Source organism: Parambassis ranga, chromosome 12 (genome assembly GCF_900634625.1).
Source record: "Parambassis ranga chromosome 12, fParRan2.1, whole genome shotgun sequence".
In the NCBI taxonomy this organism is placed as follows: domain Eukaryota; kingdom Metazoa; phylum Chordata; class Actinopteri; family Ambassidae; genus Parambassis; species Parambassis ranga.
Window position 1 is genome coordinate 4,354,240 of NC_041032.1, and position 13,796 is coordinate 4,368,035.

General features: G+C 40.1%; 1 protein-coding gene across 1 annotated transcript in view; it reads right to left on the reverse strand.

Moving 5' to 3' along the window:
- vav2 (vav 2 guanine nucleotide exchange factor) overlaps nucleotides 1-13,796 on the reverse strand; it is a 115,942-nt gene that overhangs the window by 1,642 nt on the left and 100,504 nt on the right. The window contains exons 11-28 of the mRNA XM_028418493.1: nucleotides 11,885-11,953; nucleotides 11,578-11,664; nucleotides 10,704-10,792; nucleotides 10,475-10,607; nucleotides 10,081-10,095; nucleotides 9,646-9,755; nucleotides 9,455-9,556; nucleotides 7,909-7,997; nucleotides 7,307-7,320; nucleotides 7,197-7,215; nucleotides 6,547-6,674; nucleotides 5,933-6,004; nucleotides 5,708-5,769; nucleotides 5,372-5,488; nucleotides 4,162-4,249; nucleotides 3,945-4,068; nucleotides 1,116-1,205; nucleotides 537-691 (exon numbers count right to left, since the gene is read on the reverse strand). Of these exons, the coding sequence (XP_028274294.1) occupies nucleotides 537-691; nucleotides 1,116-1,205; nucleotides 3,945-4,068; nucleotides 4,162-4,249; nucleotides 5,372-5,488; nucleotides 5,708-5,769; nucleotides 5,933-6,004; nucleotides 6,547-6,674; nucleotides 7,197-7,215; nucleotides 7,307-7,320; nucleotides 7,909-7,997; nucleotides 9,455-9,556; nucleotides 9,646-9,755; nucleotides 10,081-10,095; nucleotides 10,475-10,607; nucleotides 10,704-10,792; nucleotides 11,578-11,664; nucleotides 11,885-11,953 (1,563 nt within the window). The remainder of the gene's footprint in view (nucleotides 1-536; nucleotides 692-1,115; nucleotides 1,206-3,944; nucleotides 4,069-4,161; nucleotides 4,250-5,371; nucleotides 5,489-5,707; nucleotides 5,770-5,932; nucleotides 6,005-6,546; nucleotides 6,675-7,196; nucleotides 7,216-7,306; nucleotides 7,321-7,908; nucleotides 7,998-9,454; nucleotides 9,557-9,645; nucleotides 9,756-10,080; nucleotides 10,096-10,474; nucleotides 10,608-10,703; nucleotides 10,793-11,577; nucleotides 11,665-11,884; nucleotides 11,954-13,796) is intronic.

The following is a 13,796-nucleotide window of genomic DNA, read 5'->3' on the forward strand; positions in this document are numbered from 1 at the left end:
CTCAGTTGGATTTTGCACAATAGCTAAAAAAAGAATACGATGTAGACGGTCTGCAGACCGCTCTGCATGAATTCGCTACACACATCTAACAGGTTTTTATTTAACTAAGATATTTTTAACAACACATCGCGTGTATCATCAGTGCTGCAATGTCTACAGAAAATGCCAGTTTTTTTACCTGACACTTGATGGAAATTACATCTGCTGAGGTGCTTGACGGGAGTAAAAGCAGAGATAAAATCAAAGTGATACTGTTACAGCACTTAAACTGCTGCTGCTGGATAGTCTGGCTCTACAGCAAAAACATTAACAGTCAAATTTACAGTTTAATGGGGTACATTCCTAAAAAAAAAAAAAAAGCTGACATCACATCTAGTTTTTACAGCCAGCCTATTAAACTGGCACTTTTCCCAACAGCGATCCACTTTTTTTTAACCACCCACTGGCTTTATTGTTCAATTCAATCATCATATCAGTGCTTGCACCTTTGTGCTTATTTAATATAATTTCATGGATGTTTTTTTTTTTTTACTTACTCTTCCGTTGGCTTCTCCTTTCCACCAGCCCTGGTCGCCGCCGATCTTGCTGTAGATTTTGACGATGTCGCCCTCACGCAGCGACAGCTCCCTCATGTCCCGTGCTGCAAAGTTATACCTGGCCACTGCTGTGCTGACCACCCGTGGGGTAAACACTGGGAAAAAAACATTCATAAGAGTGTACTTTATAAGTGACTTCATCACTGGAGGGATGGAGAGATGGTTGTTGAGGGGAGGCCATGCTGGACAAAATGGTTATAATTAGTTTTAATGGATGCACAGTGAGAAGGTGGTCAGGTCGGAGTTCGGCGTGACAAGCTGTAGTGACAAAATGACAAATGAGCACAATGGGAAAGGACAACAGATTGTTTAATCATGTGAGAGGAAACTAGGTAATGAGGAAATGTCATCTGGGCGAAGAACTGAAAATGTTCCCGTTAATGAAAAGAGCAGCACAGAGAAAAGGTAATGAGGTCGAGGGCACAGAGGCTTATTATGTAATTACCACAGATGAGGTGCAAGAAGACAACAGGAGGGAGAGAGAGAGAGAGAGAGAGAAAGACAAAAAGAACAAAGTACCTGACCAAAAGGGAGCTGAGCTCTGAGAAGAGGAGAAGTTGAGGCCCTGCGGACTGAGGAAGGAGAAGTTGTAGGAGGCGCAGGAGGCTGCTGAGAGGAGGAGAGAGAGAGAGAGGGAGACGGAGGAGGAAGTAACACAGGGAAATGTTTGAGGTGCAGGCATGCAGAGCCAGAGCAAGAGAAGCAGAGTTGAAAAGGAGGAGCTCTGTTTGTCTGTTTATAACCTGCAACAGATCCATATTACCAGCAACAACGTGATCATGTGCCGTATCACTTGCATGTACACTGTGTCAAGTTGACTGGTTTGCAAACATAGAACTTAGAGCAGATCTCCCTTATAAATCAATGCCACGTTTTTTGATACCCAAGCTAGCTATTTGATCAATATTGGATCTATAAGCGCTATTAAAACCTAATTAGAGCATCTCTAACTCTTACACAAGCTGGGGAAGAAGGAAGAAGAGACAATACGTTATGCAGAAAAGGGCCGCGACGCAAATAAGCTCCATGTCACTTACTAAAAACACAAGATTATTTTTGCACCTCATGTCTACCAAGGTGGAGACGTGTCCAGGACGCATACATAAGCCATATGTAAACAACCGTCGTACTACGACAGCTTTAAGCCGTGGGTATTTTTAACAGGGCTACAAAGCAATAAACTGCTTTTCGAACCAAAAAAACGATTGGACTCTGTATATTACGAGGCGCCACCTAGTGGTTTGGAGGACAACAGACAAGCCAGATTAAGCTGGATTGAGTGTGTGATATAGCCAGATTTGAAAATAGGTCTGAACGTATCCAACTTAAGTACCGTTCACACTGGGGGACAAAAATCTGGCTAAAGCGGGATTCGGGCCTATCCAGAAGTTTTTTTTCTGAGTGTGAACACCTCGAATCCAGCAGTATCCAGTTTGATTTCAATCCGGCTAGATCCACCTCTCGTGGGTGGCTCAAATGTGGCTCAGGTGTGAACACAAATGTGGCTCGCGAATCCGGCTAGCGACATGCTACTTCCGGTTAGTGACATAGCGATGTGCTACTTCCGGTCCACGGGGCGCGACAGAGGACAAAAAACAGCACGACGCATGCGCACACGCGGTCCTACCGCGGCCTGAATGGACTCTGTGTATTACGAGGCGCCACCTAGTGGTTTGGAGGTCAGCAAACACGCTGGATGAAGCCGGATTTAGTGCGGACACAAGCGTGTGCTAGCCAGATTTGAAAATAGGTCTGAACGCATCCAGCTTAAAGGCTGTCTGGGCTCAGTCCTACTCTAGCTGGATTGACTTTCTCCAGTGTGAACGAGGCCTTAGAAAAGCACTTCACTGCTTAGCTTGCAGCCTCCTCACATTTCACTGTAACATAAACTACACTAAGTAAAGTGCTTTGATCCTCACTTTGATAAATTATAGTTGTTTTTTTTACCCTCTTGTTAGTACATCACAACACAAATTAGACATTTTCATCAAATGATGAGGAGGTGCTTTTGTCGGAGTCGGAGGTTAAATGCACTCTGCCAATATTGGTAATTTGCACATCTGTGAGACATGACACATTCTGCACCTTCTACAACCGAATGGCTGAGTAGTAAGAATGCTGGGCCTGCCTGCAGACCAGATCCATTAAAAATATTGAATTCATTATGAAAAAAAAATATGCATTAAATTGACATTTTTGTGTTGTTCTTAGTTTCAACTATCTATAGTTGTATAACGATAATGTCATTTTTTTTATTTAAAGATTAGAGATGACACTCATTTTGTTACTGAGTGTAAAAAAGTTGCTATTTTCCATCTTGATATGTAGTCTTTATAATGTTTTAAATTAATTATAAGGGTTTTGCATGCATGCCACTTAGAGACAGGTTTGTATATCATCAGGAGTGATGTAAGAGTGAGAAGACTTCATCATCTGCAAGGAGCAGGAGAGGAGCAGTGCTGCTATAGTGACCAGCTGAGTCTTTGTGCAGAGTGAATAAAAGGAAGGCTGATATAGGACAGAAGCCAGTGCCGGGCCCAAGCAGCCAGCATTCATGCAGTCTAATGGACGGAGGGTGCAGCCAATTCAGCCAGTCCACAGGCCCTCTTCTCTCTTTGTTATCCTCTCTGTGTAATTTAACACCGCTGTCCTATTTTAAAAGCAATCACCTGAACTTTCTCATTTTCTCTCAGCATGAGTCAGGAGGAGTAAGGAGGAGTCATTGGCCTCTGGAGAATTTGGGGGGGATGAAGAGCAATGAAGGCTGTCTGTCTTTTTCTTTTTTTACTCTCTGACTGACTAAATCCACAGCCGCAAACAAATATGTAAGCTGAGCCTCAAATTAGGATCTTTGAGATCAGTCACAGAAGCAGGGAGCTATATGAGTGGACAGTTCCTGAACCTGCAGCCTCTTATCCAGGCAGGTAGAGGTGGTCCTCAGCTACTCATGGGGGGATTCTGAGGCCAGAGATGCACTCAAAAAGTACTCTTTTTGAGGATGTCTGAACTTTTCACATCATCTTCCTTATGAGTTATGTTCATTATTTGCATATTATACATGTTTACAAGTAACACTTTGCATCTAATTATGGGCGTGGTTCATTATAGCATTAAATTATCTTGTTATTACATAACAAACTTCATATTAGAATAGAATATTTATTCTTTTTTTTAGTTCAGCCTCTGTAAAAATGATGGGAGTTGCTTTGAATTACTTGTCAACCTTTACACTGTGAAGCTGGACATGTTAGCATGGAGGTCTATGGGGACAGACTCGCTGTTGGAGCCTCTAGTGGCCACTTGAGGAAGTGCAGTGTATGAGGATATTGAGCAGCGTGTGTTTATTACCTGGTGAGCGTGTGCTGGCCCGCGTTAGCGAGCGCTCTCTGGACTTGTAGGGGTATCGCAGAGTGGTGTCTAACAACTTGAAGCTCTCTTTCAGTGAATGGGACTGATAGTACTCCACTAGTTCCTGTTGCATAAAAAAAGGAAGTGGAGGAAAAAAATGTCAATTGGTTTTGTGTGTGTTGATCATTTTGCTTCCGCACATAAACAAACGACTCACCAGCAGACTCTCAAACTTCTTGGCTTCTGTGATGTGAATCCAGCTGTCTTTCTCTATGACTTTGATGTGTTTTACTTCATCGTTGAATCTGCAGAGCAAAACACAACAAAAGTACAATATATTTACAAAGAATTATTGCACAATTATAATTATAATGAAATTATATTATATTATAAAAATCGTTTGCAATTTCTTTCTATTTTTTTCCACAAATCCTTGTTGAAAAATGCGTTCTTGTGGTCCATATGTTCGAAAAACTTTGCGGTCTTATGGTCAAGGTGGATTCAATAGAAATTCATCATTAACAACGGTTTCCAATGCATTATTATACAACAATTGTGGCAAATGCAAATCATTACTTTCCATTCATTTCTATGGGTTATATATTTTTTGTAAGTTAATGTAACCTTTTATCCTTGCATGCCCTTCAGGTAATGTGTTTACTAGCACAATATACACTACTGTTCAAAAGTCTGGGGTCACCAGGCCAGTTCTATAGCTTGTTTGATCAGCTGTGCTAACATAATTTCACAGAAGTTTTCTAATCATCAATCAGCCTTTTTAACACGATTAGCTAACACAATGTACCATTAGAACATAATGCGATGGTTGCTGGAAAAGGGCGTCTGTATACCTTTGTATATAAAAAAAAGACATTTCCAAGTGACCCCAAACTTTTGAAGGGGCCTCAGAGCCGGCAGCATCTTTGTGCAATGCATTTTAATTCAGTTTTTTGAACATAGACTTGTCCTATTTTCTTGAACGCAACATGCAACATTTCACAGTCTCAGTCACAGTTTTTTTTTTTACAGTGTGGCTTGATGATGTTCTGCAATGGTCACGGTGGATGTGCAACTTTGTTCACTTAATTAGACAAAGCCTGGTTTCCACAGTCCCTTTTACTTTGCACTTTTATAACAACCTTTACTAAAGTATGTGCAAATGCATTCCTTTTTCAAACACGTATGATGACTGCTGGTTAAGAACTGAATACATTTTTTTTGTCTCCGTTTGGGATGCGTTGTCACAGAGAAGAGACAAAAAAAAAGCAATTACTGAATGGTAATTAGCTGGAGCTAAAAGATGCACTGAAAAAGCTGACTGCCACTCCCCATGAGAATTTTTATTTCCCACGAGATATGAAAAAAAAAAAAAAACGCTCCCTTGACATTTTGCTCTCTCTCTCTGTAAGAGGAGAAAACACACTCACTTGATGCTGATGGCGAACCTCTCCGCCTCGGCTGTCCTCTCTCTGATAAGGTATGTCCCACTGCTGTGGGATTTTAAAAGGTTGTCTGCCTGCTGGCGTTCCATGTTCCCTGCAAACCTACAAAGCAGTGCGCAAAAAAAAGAAAAAGGTCGTGACCTCCTACTGTATTACAAAAGACTATCATCAAACAAGCATGTCACAATTAATCTTTTGATTGGGGTCAGCTTACTTAAAATTAAATCAGCGCATGAAGCTAGAATAATATTTGCAGATATGAAGCCTTTACAGGACAGTGAGTTTACAGGGCCGTTAATTCTGCATCCTTCAGGCTCTTACCAAGGATATCCATAGTAGTCTGATTCCCTGGAGGACTGCCGGCTAGATAATGACTGGAAGGGCTGTCACAAATAAAACACCAAGAATTAAAGAGAGGAATAAAACCATAATAGGAGGTCATAGCTGGTTTATTTATAGGTCTATGTATCCTATAGGGATGACAATGTCCTTTGAAAAAAATCCCACAAACCCACAACCTGCTGTTCGGGCACATGAGCAACCCACCTTTGGGTCCAAACAAGGCTTTACACATGAGCTGGGGAAGAAGCCGCTCTTTTGTGTTTGTATAAGCTTTCCCTGCAAAATAATATTAGAGGGTGTTACTTAGAGATCAAACAATGAGAAGCGAAATACAGTAGCTTCAGTGCAGTAATAAGTTTAATCCACAATTAACTATGCAGGGGGAAAAAAACAAAGCTATACATTGTATATATTGTGTATCATTACCATAATAATTCATGAGTAAATGCCTAAAGATGCCTAACTTTATGTGTACACATTGAAAACGTGACATTTTGCTGCCCCCCAGTGGTAACACAGAGAAACACACACATTCCCTTAGTACATAACACTTAATGTACAACACTAGTTATGCTAGATGCTTCACTTGCAAACAGTAAATATGTTTTATTTGTTGTATCTTTACACAATAGCACAGTTAGCGCCAAAGTTCCTGGAGATGTCGTTGGTTGCCTGGCAACCTTAGGGCGACAACAAGACTCCAGGAAGTCCAATAAAACACTTGTTTTTGCACAGATAAAATGTGTTAATTAGCTGGATGGAGCTTTTGAATGGCGATTACTACACATCAGTTGGCATTATATAAATGTGACTGTTACCTCCCACCACGTGGTATCCGGATCGCCCTTCAGTAGTTCTATAAAATCTCCTGTTTGGAAACAGAGAGGTATCTTTCCCGGAGGTGCTGGGGTGCCGTGGTAGTTCCTCACCGCCACCATCTTAGGACCTGGAGACACAGTTGAGCAACAGTTCAGTTGTGGTTTCATATATAATGAATTTATTTAGGCCCTCTTTTTTCCCCTCTTCAGTGATGCACAGTCTAAATAAAGACTACCCTGGTCTGGTCTTGAACCCTTTATACAAACTATTATTTGCACTTTAAAATATAAGCCAAAAACTTGATTGATTATTGATTGTTTTAAGATACTTTTTAGGCTGATGTGGCCTTTAGTAAGGCCACATCAGCATTCAGCCATGGCGAAACCGCCGACCTCGCGGTTAGTGGACAAGCGAGCAGTTAAGTATAAAGATTATACAGTCTTAAAATAATTATTAAATCATAATTTTGCATTTCAAAATATTACATCAGTACTGACTGCTGTTTGTGTGAAGCACACGATTTAACACCACTATCCACTAGATGGCAGTAGAAGGCCGTGCTTTTTTCAACAGCAGCCGCTTCCAAAACAAAGCTGACAGCTGACAGATGATCACATCAGAGCAATGGAGTGAGTGTTAGTGCTCTTACCTGGTGACATTCCAGGCTCCTGTAAGAGAAAACAAACGTGTCATCATAGATACTCGAATCAAACACTCATCTGATTGAATAATGATTCTTATATAAAAGGCTGTACTCACCATGTCAAGAGGATCTGAAACAGAGCACACACACAAACACACACAGAGATGGCAGCCATTAATGTTTAGGTTAGGATGAGAACTTGACAATAAAATATGAGTTTGAAGCTTAAACGTTTCAAAAGAATAATACATATTTGGATTGTTGGACCTTACACAAGATGTGGGATTAAGATCCCCACATTTTCTTTTGATATTTTTATACATTCTACTTATTTTATCGATTGTGTCTCTGTGTCAATTGCTATATAAATCAAGCTTGACTGATTCATTGATTAACCTCTTCAGGCCTCCAGAAACACAACTTGTGCACTATAATAATAACATAAATGACCATGGATACATGGAAGCTGTCATTGTAAAGGGTTAACAAATAATCTGGACTGTGCTTACTCCCCCCCTTAGTCCCACTTTTTCCCCTCTTTCGTGGATTAAATATGCTAAATGTGGATTGGTGTGTATTATAAAAGGTCAGTCTGATTACAGCAGTTGTTATTGATGCAAACACATTAGTGATGTATGTGACTTTTTGCTCCGCCCTACAATTTGACCTCCAGAAGATCACCTGAATGAGTCATTCTGCTAAAAAAGGGAACACCTACTGATTTTACAGATGGTGATGACTTCCAGACACTCTTTGTGGGCTCCTGTTCCACAACGAGAGCAGTAGTAACCCTGATAGAAGATGCCCCTGGAGGAAACACACACAGAAACACTTCAGTGATGCAAACAGGAAGTGTCTCAGACACAAATTAACCTCCTGTAAGAACAAAACACAAGGGGGGAGCGCTGCTTGTTCCTATAATCCTGCAAATGTGGTTACACACCCTCCATCATTTCCCATTCTGTAATTCTTTTAAAAATCACAAAAACAAATTGCTTCCATTTAAGAGCCATGTACACCAGAAGTGCATTTGTTACACACACTATAACGCTTGAATGCCATGTTGAATAGTAAGTGCCATAAATCACGATGGGATCCGCTGGGGCTGCAGCAGTAATTAGCATCTAGCAACGGAGTGAGCTGGCCGGTCCCTGCCTTCCAACCAGGCTCTGTGAATTTAGGTCAGCGAAGGCATGAAATTTGTGGGTCAATACACAGAGTGGAGTTTAGCCGACTGACTGTAATAGAGGTGAAAGTGACTCGGGTTATCCCCCGCTGCAGTCGAGCAGCGTTTCTCACATGGGAGGAAGTGCGTTCAGGCTGCACACACACACACAGCGGGTGGTGTCGGTAAAGGGGGTGTGTTTAAAAATATCATCCGTCAGCCACAGTCACACTTGCTAGGATACTTTCCACAGACTGTTTCAGTGATAATGAGGTGCTACAGTAGCCAAAAAACATATTCCCTATGTGAGTTAAGCCAGTTTCTTTGTTAGTAGCTTACAACATTTTTATTATTTATTTATTTATTTATTTATTTTTTTTACATTTTTTAATGATGTGCTCCACACAAGCACTGATGGAATACAAGAAATATCTCCACAAAACTCCAGTTTTTCTAAATTCAGTATTTTAGCTTTAGGCTACTTTATAATTAATAAATTAATAAATTATGATATAAAAAATATGTTTTTACCAACAGTACATAAAGCATCTACTAAATCTTTATCTTCATTGCACACTTTTGCTTTGTTAGCTAGGTAAAATTAGCTTCAAGTCTGACATTGTGGACATTATTATGTCATTACGTACTCATAATACAACAATTTAATATTTTATTTAAACAGCCATTTTGCTAATTTTGGGAACTGTTTATATGCAATGCATTTATTTAACTAACTCTCTCTGTAGTTTTAGAGCCCCTATCACAGTTTCAGCTTCATGTTCCAGCCTTGATGCTAAGCTAACTGAGCTTGCTGCTAATAGTAGCTTCATATTTAGAGTACAAACATGATTGGTATCATTCTTCTCAGCTAACTCCCAGAAAGAATGTGAATACATTTTAGGCATTATTAATCTTAATATTAAACAATAATGTAGCAATATATCATGTATCAAAGTATTTACACATTGTGGCTTAGATTGCTTCACCTGATAAATGTACACTTCCTGTATATGCTCCAAACTATACTTAGCATGATTGTCAATGGAACATTGTGCAAAAGGGATGTTTTTATTTATGCTTTAAAACAAAAATCTGTTACCTCAGCAGCATCTTGCAGGCTCGACAGTTGGTGTTCTTATCAAATGTGTGCATTTGGAAATTGTGCTGATTGGCCGTGGCTCTTTCTGGTTTGATGTTGGACCTGGATTAAAAAAAAAATCAAAATGAGTAAGCAAATAATAATAAATAATTCATAAAATAAATGTGATTTTATTCTTGATATTAACTCACATGGCCATTTCAAACTGTTCCATCCACTTCCTCTTTGTCTCCTCAGTTTTACAAAAGAATTGGAAGCCCTGCTTCCCTTGCAGGTGGATCAGGTAGAAACCATATGACCACTGTAGAGGTAAAAGGTGAGCGTGGAAGAGATGGTAGAGACAGTGAGAGATGTGTGGATGACAATGGCAGACAGAGATGGGCAAAAAAGTTTAAAAGTGTTTAATATTAAATGTTGTGAACATCAAATTCTGAAGTTAAAGATACTCCACATGCTTCAGCGATGCATCTGAGCGATTATAAAAAAAAAAAAAAAAGCTGGAGCCGTTAGGTGCATGTGCAATCAAGGCGTGATGACACCCCGTAATAAAAAAATAAAAAAACACCACTGCCAAATTAAGGCCGCTATGAGAAGATGAGTTAAATAAAGAGGTCACTTGAGCTTACCATTTTTCCACTCGACTGGTAAGCATGCAAAAAGAAAGACACCAGAGAAAGACCCAGTTACACATGCAAAACATGGACACACACATGCATATTCAAAACAACAAAAAAAGGAACATGTTAGGCCGGCGCCGCAATGCACTGCAGTATACAGCTTCATGAATCCTAAATGACCTTCGATGCATTTACATGATCCTTCAAGCATGGGCGAGCACAATGCATGTATGACACTTCAATGCATACGCTTCATATCTGAAATTAGCATCGATAAAAAGCTCCTTCAGCTCAAGGGCAACATTTGTAATGATCACTCAAGCTGTTTCATCATCTGCACTAGCGAAGCTACCTTTTTTTTAGCAGAGGTCCCTCTGTGTAAGGAATAGTTCTCGTCTCTTACCTTTTTCATGTCTCTGTTGTTCATGGGGTCGTCTGACATTTTATATGACTGCAGTTCAATAATCTCTTTCAGCTCGTAGCTGTAGCCTTTCCTTTTGCAGACTATAACCACTTTATCAAACAAGAATATATACCTGAAAACAATAACAAATACAAAAAACATATTTATTGATTTGGCTCTAATAAAACGTCGCTGTTGGTCTTATTTTTTAGTCCTTCTGCTGACTCACCGGTCCTGTTTTGTTCTGTTGACGATGGAGCACACTTTCAGCTCTCCGTCTATCTTTGGCCTGCCGTACTCCTCCAGTTTCACCTGCTGCTTAAGTCGCAAAGGCAGATGGGAATTCAACTACATCACATTTCCACATATAACAGATCACTATTACCTCCCTGTACAGTCATGTCTTCATCACCCACCCATCAAAATGTATTGCACAGTCACACACATTGATTCACATTTCTTTGGTACAGCATGTATAAAGACTGTTTGCACCTGAGCAGGGAACAAGAGAGGCTATGAGGTAATAGTGACAGAAAAAATATGCTGGGGTCATTTTACAAATATACCTATCAGTAGCTAAAGTATATAATGCTTATATTAAGAATAACTTATATTATACTTATTCTTATTTATAACAAGTAAATAACTTCTAAAATCTCCAAAAACAATTGATGGGAGATGCATTGTAGGTAAGATAGGTAAGTTTCAACTGTGCAGGAGTCTATCTACATGAGAGGTACCTATATATTGCTTTGCCACCCCATCTTCATCATCATCATCATCCTCATCATCATCATCATCATCATCATCATCATCATCATCATCATTATCAACAGTGATAATAATGATGTCTATTAGCCCAGGGTGTATAAATATGTGAGCAGGTGCAAGTAAAGGTGAGCCTTGCATTAAATAATCATGCATGTGTTATTTGAACATATGAATTTCTGCCTGGAAATATCATAACTTCAGCTTAAATGTGCTTATATTATAAGGCAGAAATGCTTGATGGGACTTCTGCTAGTAGAGTAAAAAAATATATATATAATAGTGTCGGCAAACATGGATAAAAAGAAGTCATAGGAAGAGTTCTCAGTACTTACAAGATTTTCTATAGAACTTTGGAACTCGCTGATTTTTTTCAGTGTCTCGTTGTCTCTCTTGACTTCATTGATGTACATGGCCAGATCCTGAAAGAGACGAGTCCTTTCATTTTTAGAGTGGAAATCTTTCTGACATCTGTCATATCATGGTATATTTACTTTAGTACAGTACTTGGAGCCACAGTCGCTACCGTACATGAAGCAATTTCACTGGCTCTCAGCTGGGAGCAATATATAGGGCTCTTATGTAATATTCGCAGCGCGCTCGTGAAGGCATGCAGTATATGCAGACAGAAACAACACAGACCTGCATGGCCTCCAGGGCCTCCTTGAGTTGTTGTCTCTCGGGTCGATCAGTGGAGTGACTCAAAAGTTCCTGCAGGGTGAGATGGGTAAAAATGTAACTGTGAAGATTTGGTTTCTTTTTTTTTTCCCCCAATATAATAAAAATCAAGACAAACAAATGCATGATGAATCTAATAACAGGGTACAGTGGTGATGTATAGTTGCTCTTTACTGTGATTACACAAGTGACACTGATGTGGCACAGAGTAAGTAGCTGCTGCTGAGCACAATCAGCAGTAACATACATTAAAATAAATGTAGCCAGAGAAAAGTGGTAACTCGCCTCCAGCTTGGACTGTTCTTGATGCTAACAAGATAACGCTAAATGTGTAGCTTTTTCTGCAAATCACGCCGTCCACCTTACGAATTGCCAAATCTGATTAATCAACCAATCTGACATTCTCTGATAGTTTATAGACAAACCAGTGGATTTTATTTGTTGGACCGAAAAATGGAGGTCCACATGGTGGCCGGCTGTCGACATAGTTTTGCCTGTATTGTGTGTAGTTATTGGTCTGTGATTGTCTGCGTTCTGCTTCCCTGCTGTAGAGCCATCAGAAGGTACACACATCATGCCTAATCAGCATAATATAAAATAACAGGTCACAGTCTGAGGACACTTTCTGGAACCCCCGTGTGTGGAACATTCAGGACATATGGGGTGGGTGAGCGGTGCATAGATGCTGAGTCCACTGCCATAGACCTCAATGGTAAAATGACTTTACAACTTTACAGCAGAAGCAAATATGTTACAGCCTGGGGGCATGAGGATGGAGGATTGTGCTCAATGGATACCCATGGCAGGACATGATATACAGCTAGTGTCAAGGCACTACCATGATGTTGACAGTTGCATGCTCTGGAACTACACTTTGGTGAACCAAGGGTTCAGAATCCATTAAGCCTAGTCACTAACAAAGCTGGTTAGCATCCTGTTAGCTGTAATCCAGCAGAACCAATAGATGAGTACTCCTGCTGGGCTGCACTGTAGAAAACTACTTTCATCTATGTGAACTTCTGACTCCTTTTCACCACTCAGGTCTGTTACTTCTGCACAAAAGAGACTTTTATTTCCATTACAAAAGCAGCTGCATTTCCCCACTTTTTATCCAAACACTGGAGTGGAGATGAAAGATACTGTATAATAGCATGGCTTTGTAAAAACACTGAGCGTTCATCAAATATTCAAACCCTGCTTGAGTCAAATGACTTCTGAGATGACTGTGCTGAATTCACTATATTTAGAATGCAGCTACGGTAACATGAAAAATATAAAAAGGAGCCATGCCACACTGGCCAAATATGGAAAACACTCCTGTGATGATATCTATTCAACATCGACTGAAGATGTGCCCTGAGGCACGATTGGACACACACACACACACACACACACACACACAGAAGCCTTGTCAGTGTACCATGCCCGGAGGCCACATCATACAGCAGTGTTTCACTGCAAAGCTGTGGGAAGCAGTGAAATGGGGTGCGTTTAATCTGATTAGCGCACGCTTGATTTGACCTCAGTGGCTCGCTGTGACTCCTACAGGGGGATTCAAACTAACGCGGCGCTCTCGGACACCCACTATCACCTGATGCGAACGCACACCCACCACCATCGTAAACCCATACGCTCATCCATAATTGATATGCAAAGTTTATTAATCATGGGGAATATTTACAGTGGGCAGCTGCAAGGGGAGGGAGTGAATACGGGTTGATCTATGAGTGAACACATATTTTCCTTATTAATATATTTGCAAGTTTAAAGATAGGGTACAATAAATAAGTAGCTCATTAATTCTGTTTACTGTAATGCAATATATCCCAATGCTGCACATATGCCCTTATTAAATGTATTATATACACATTTATCA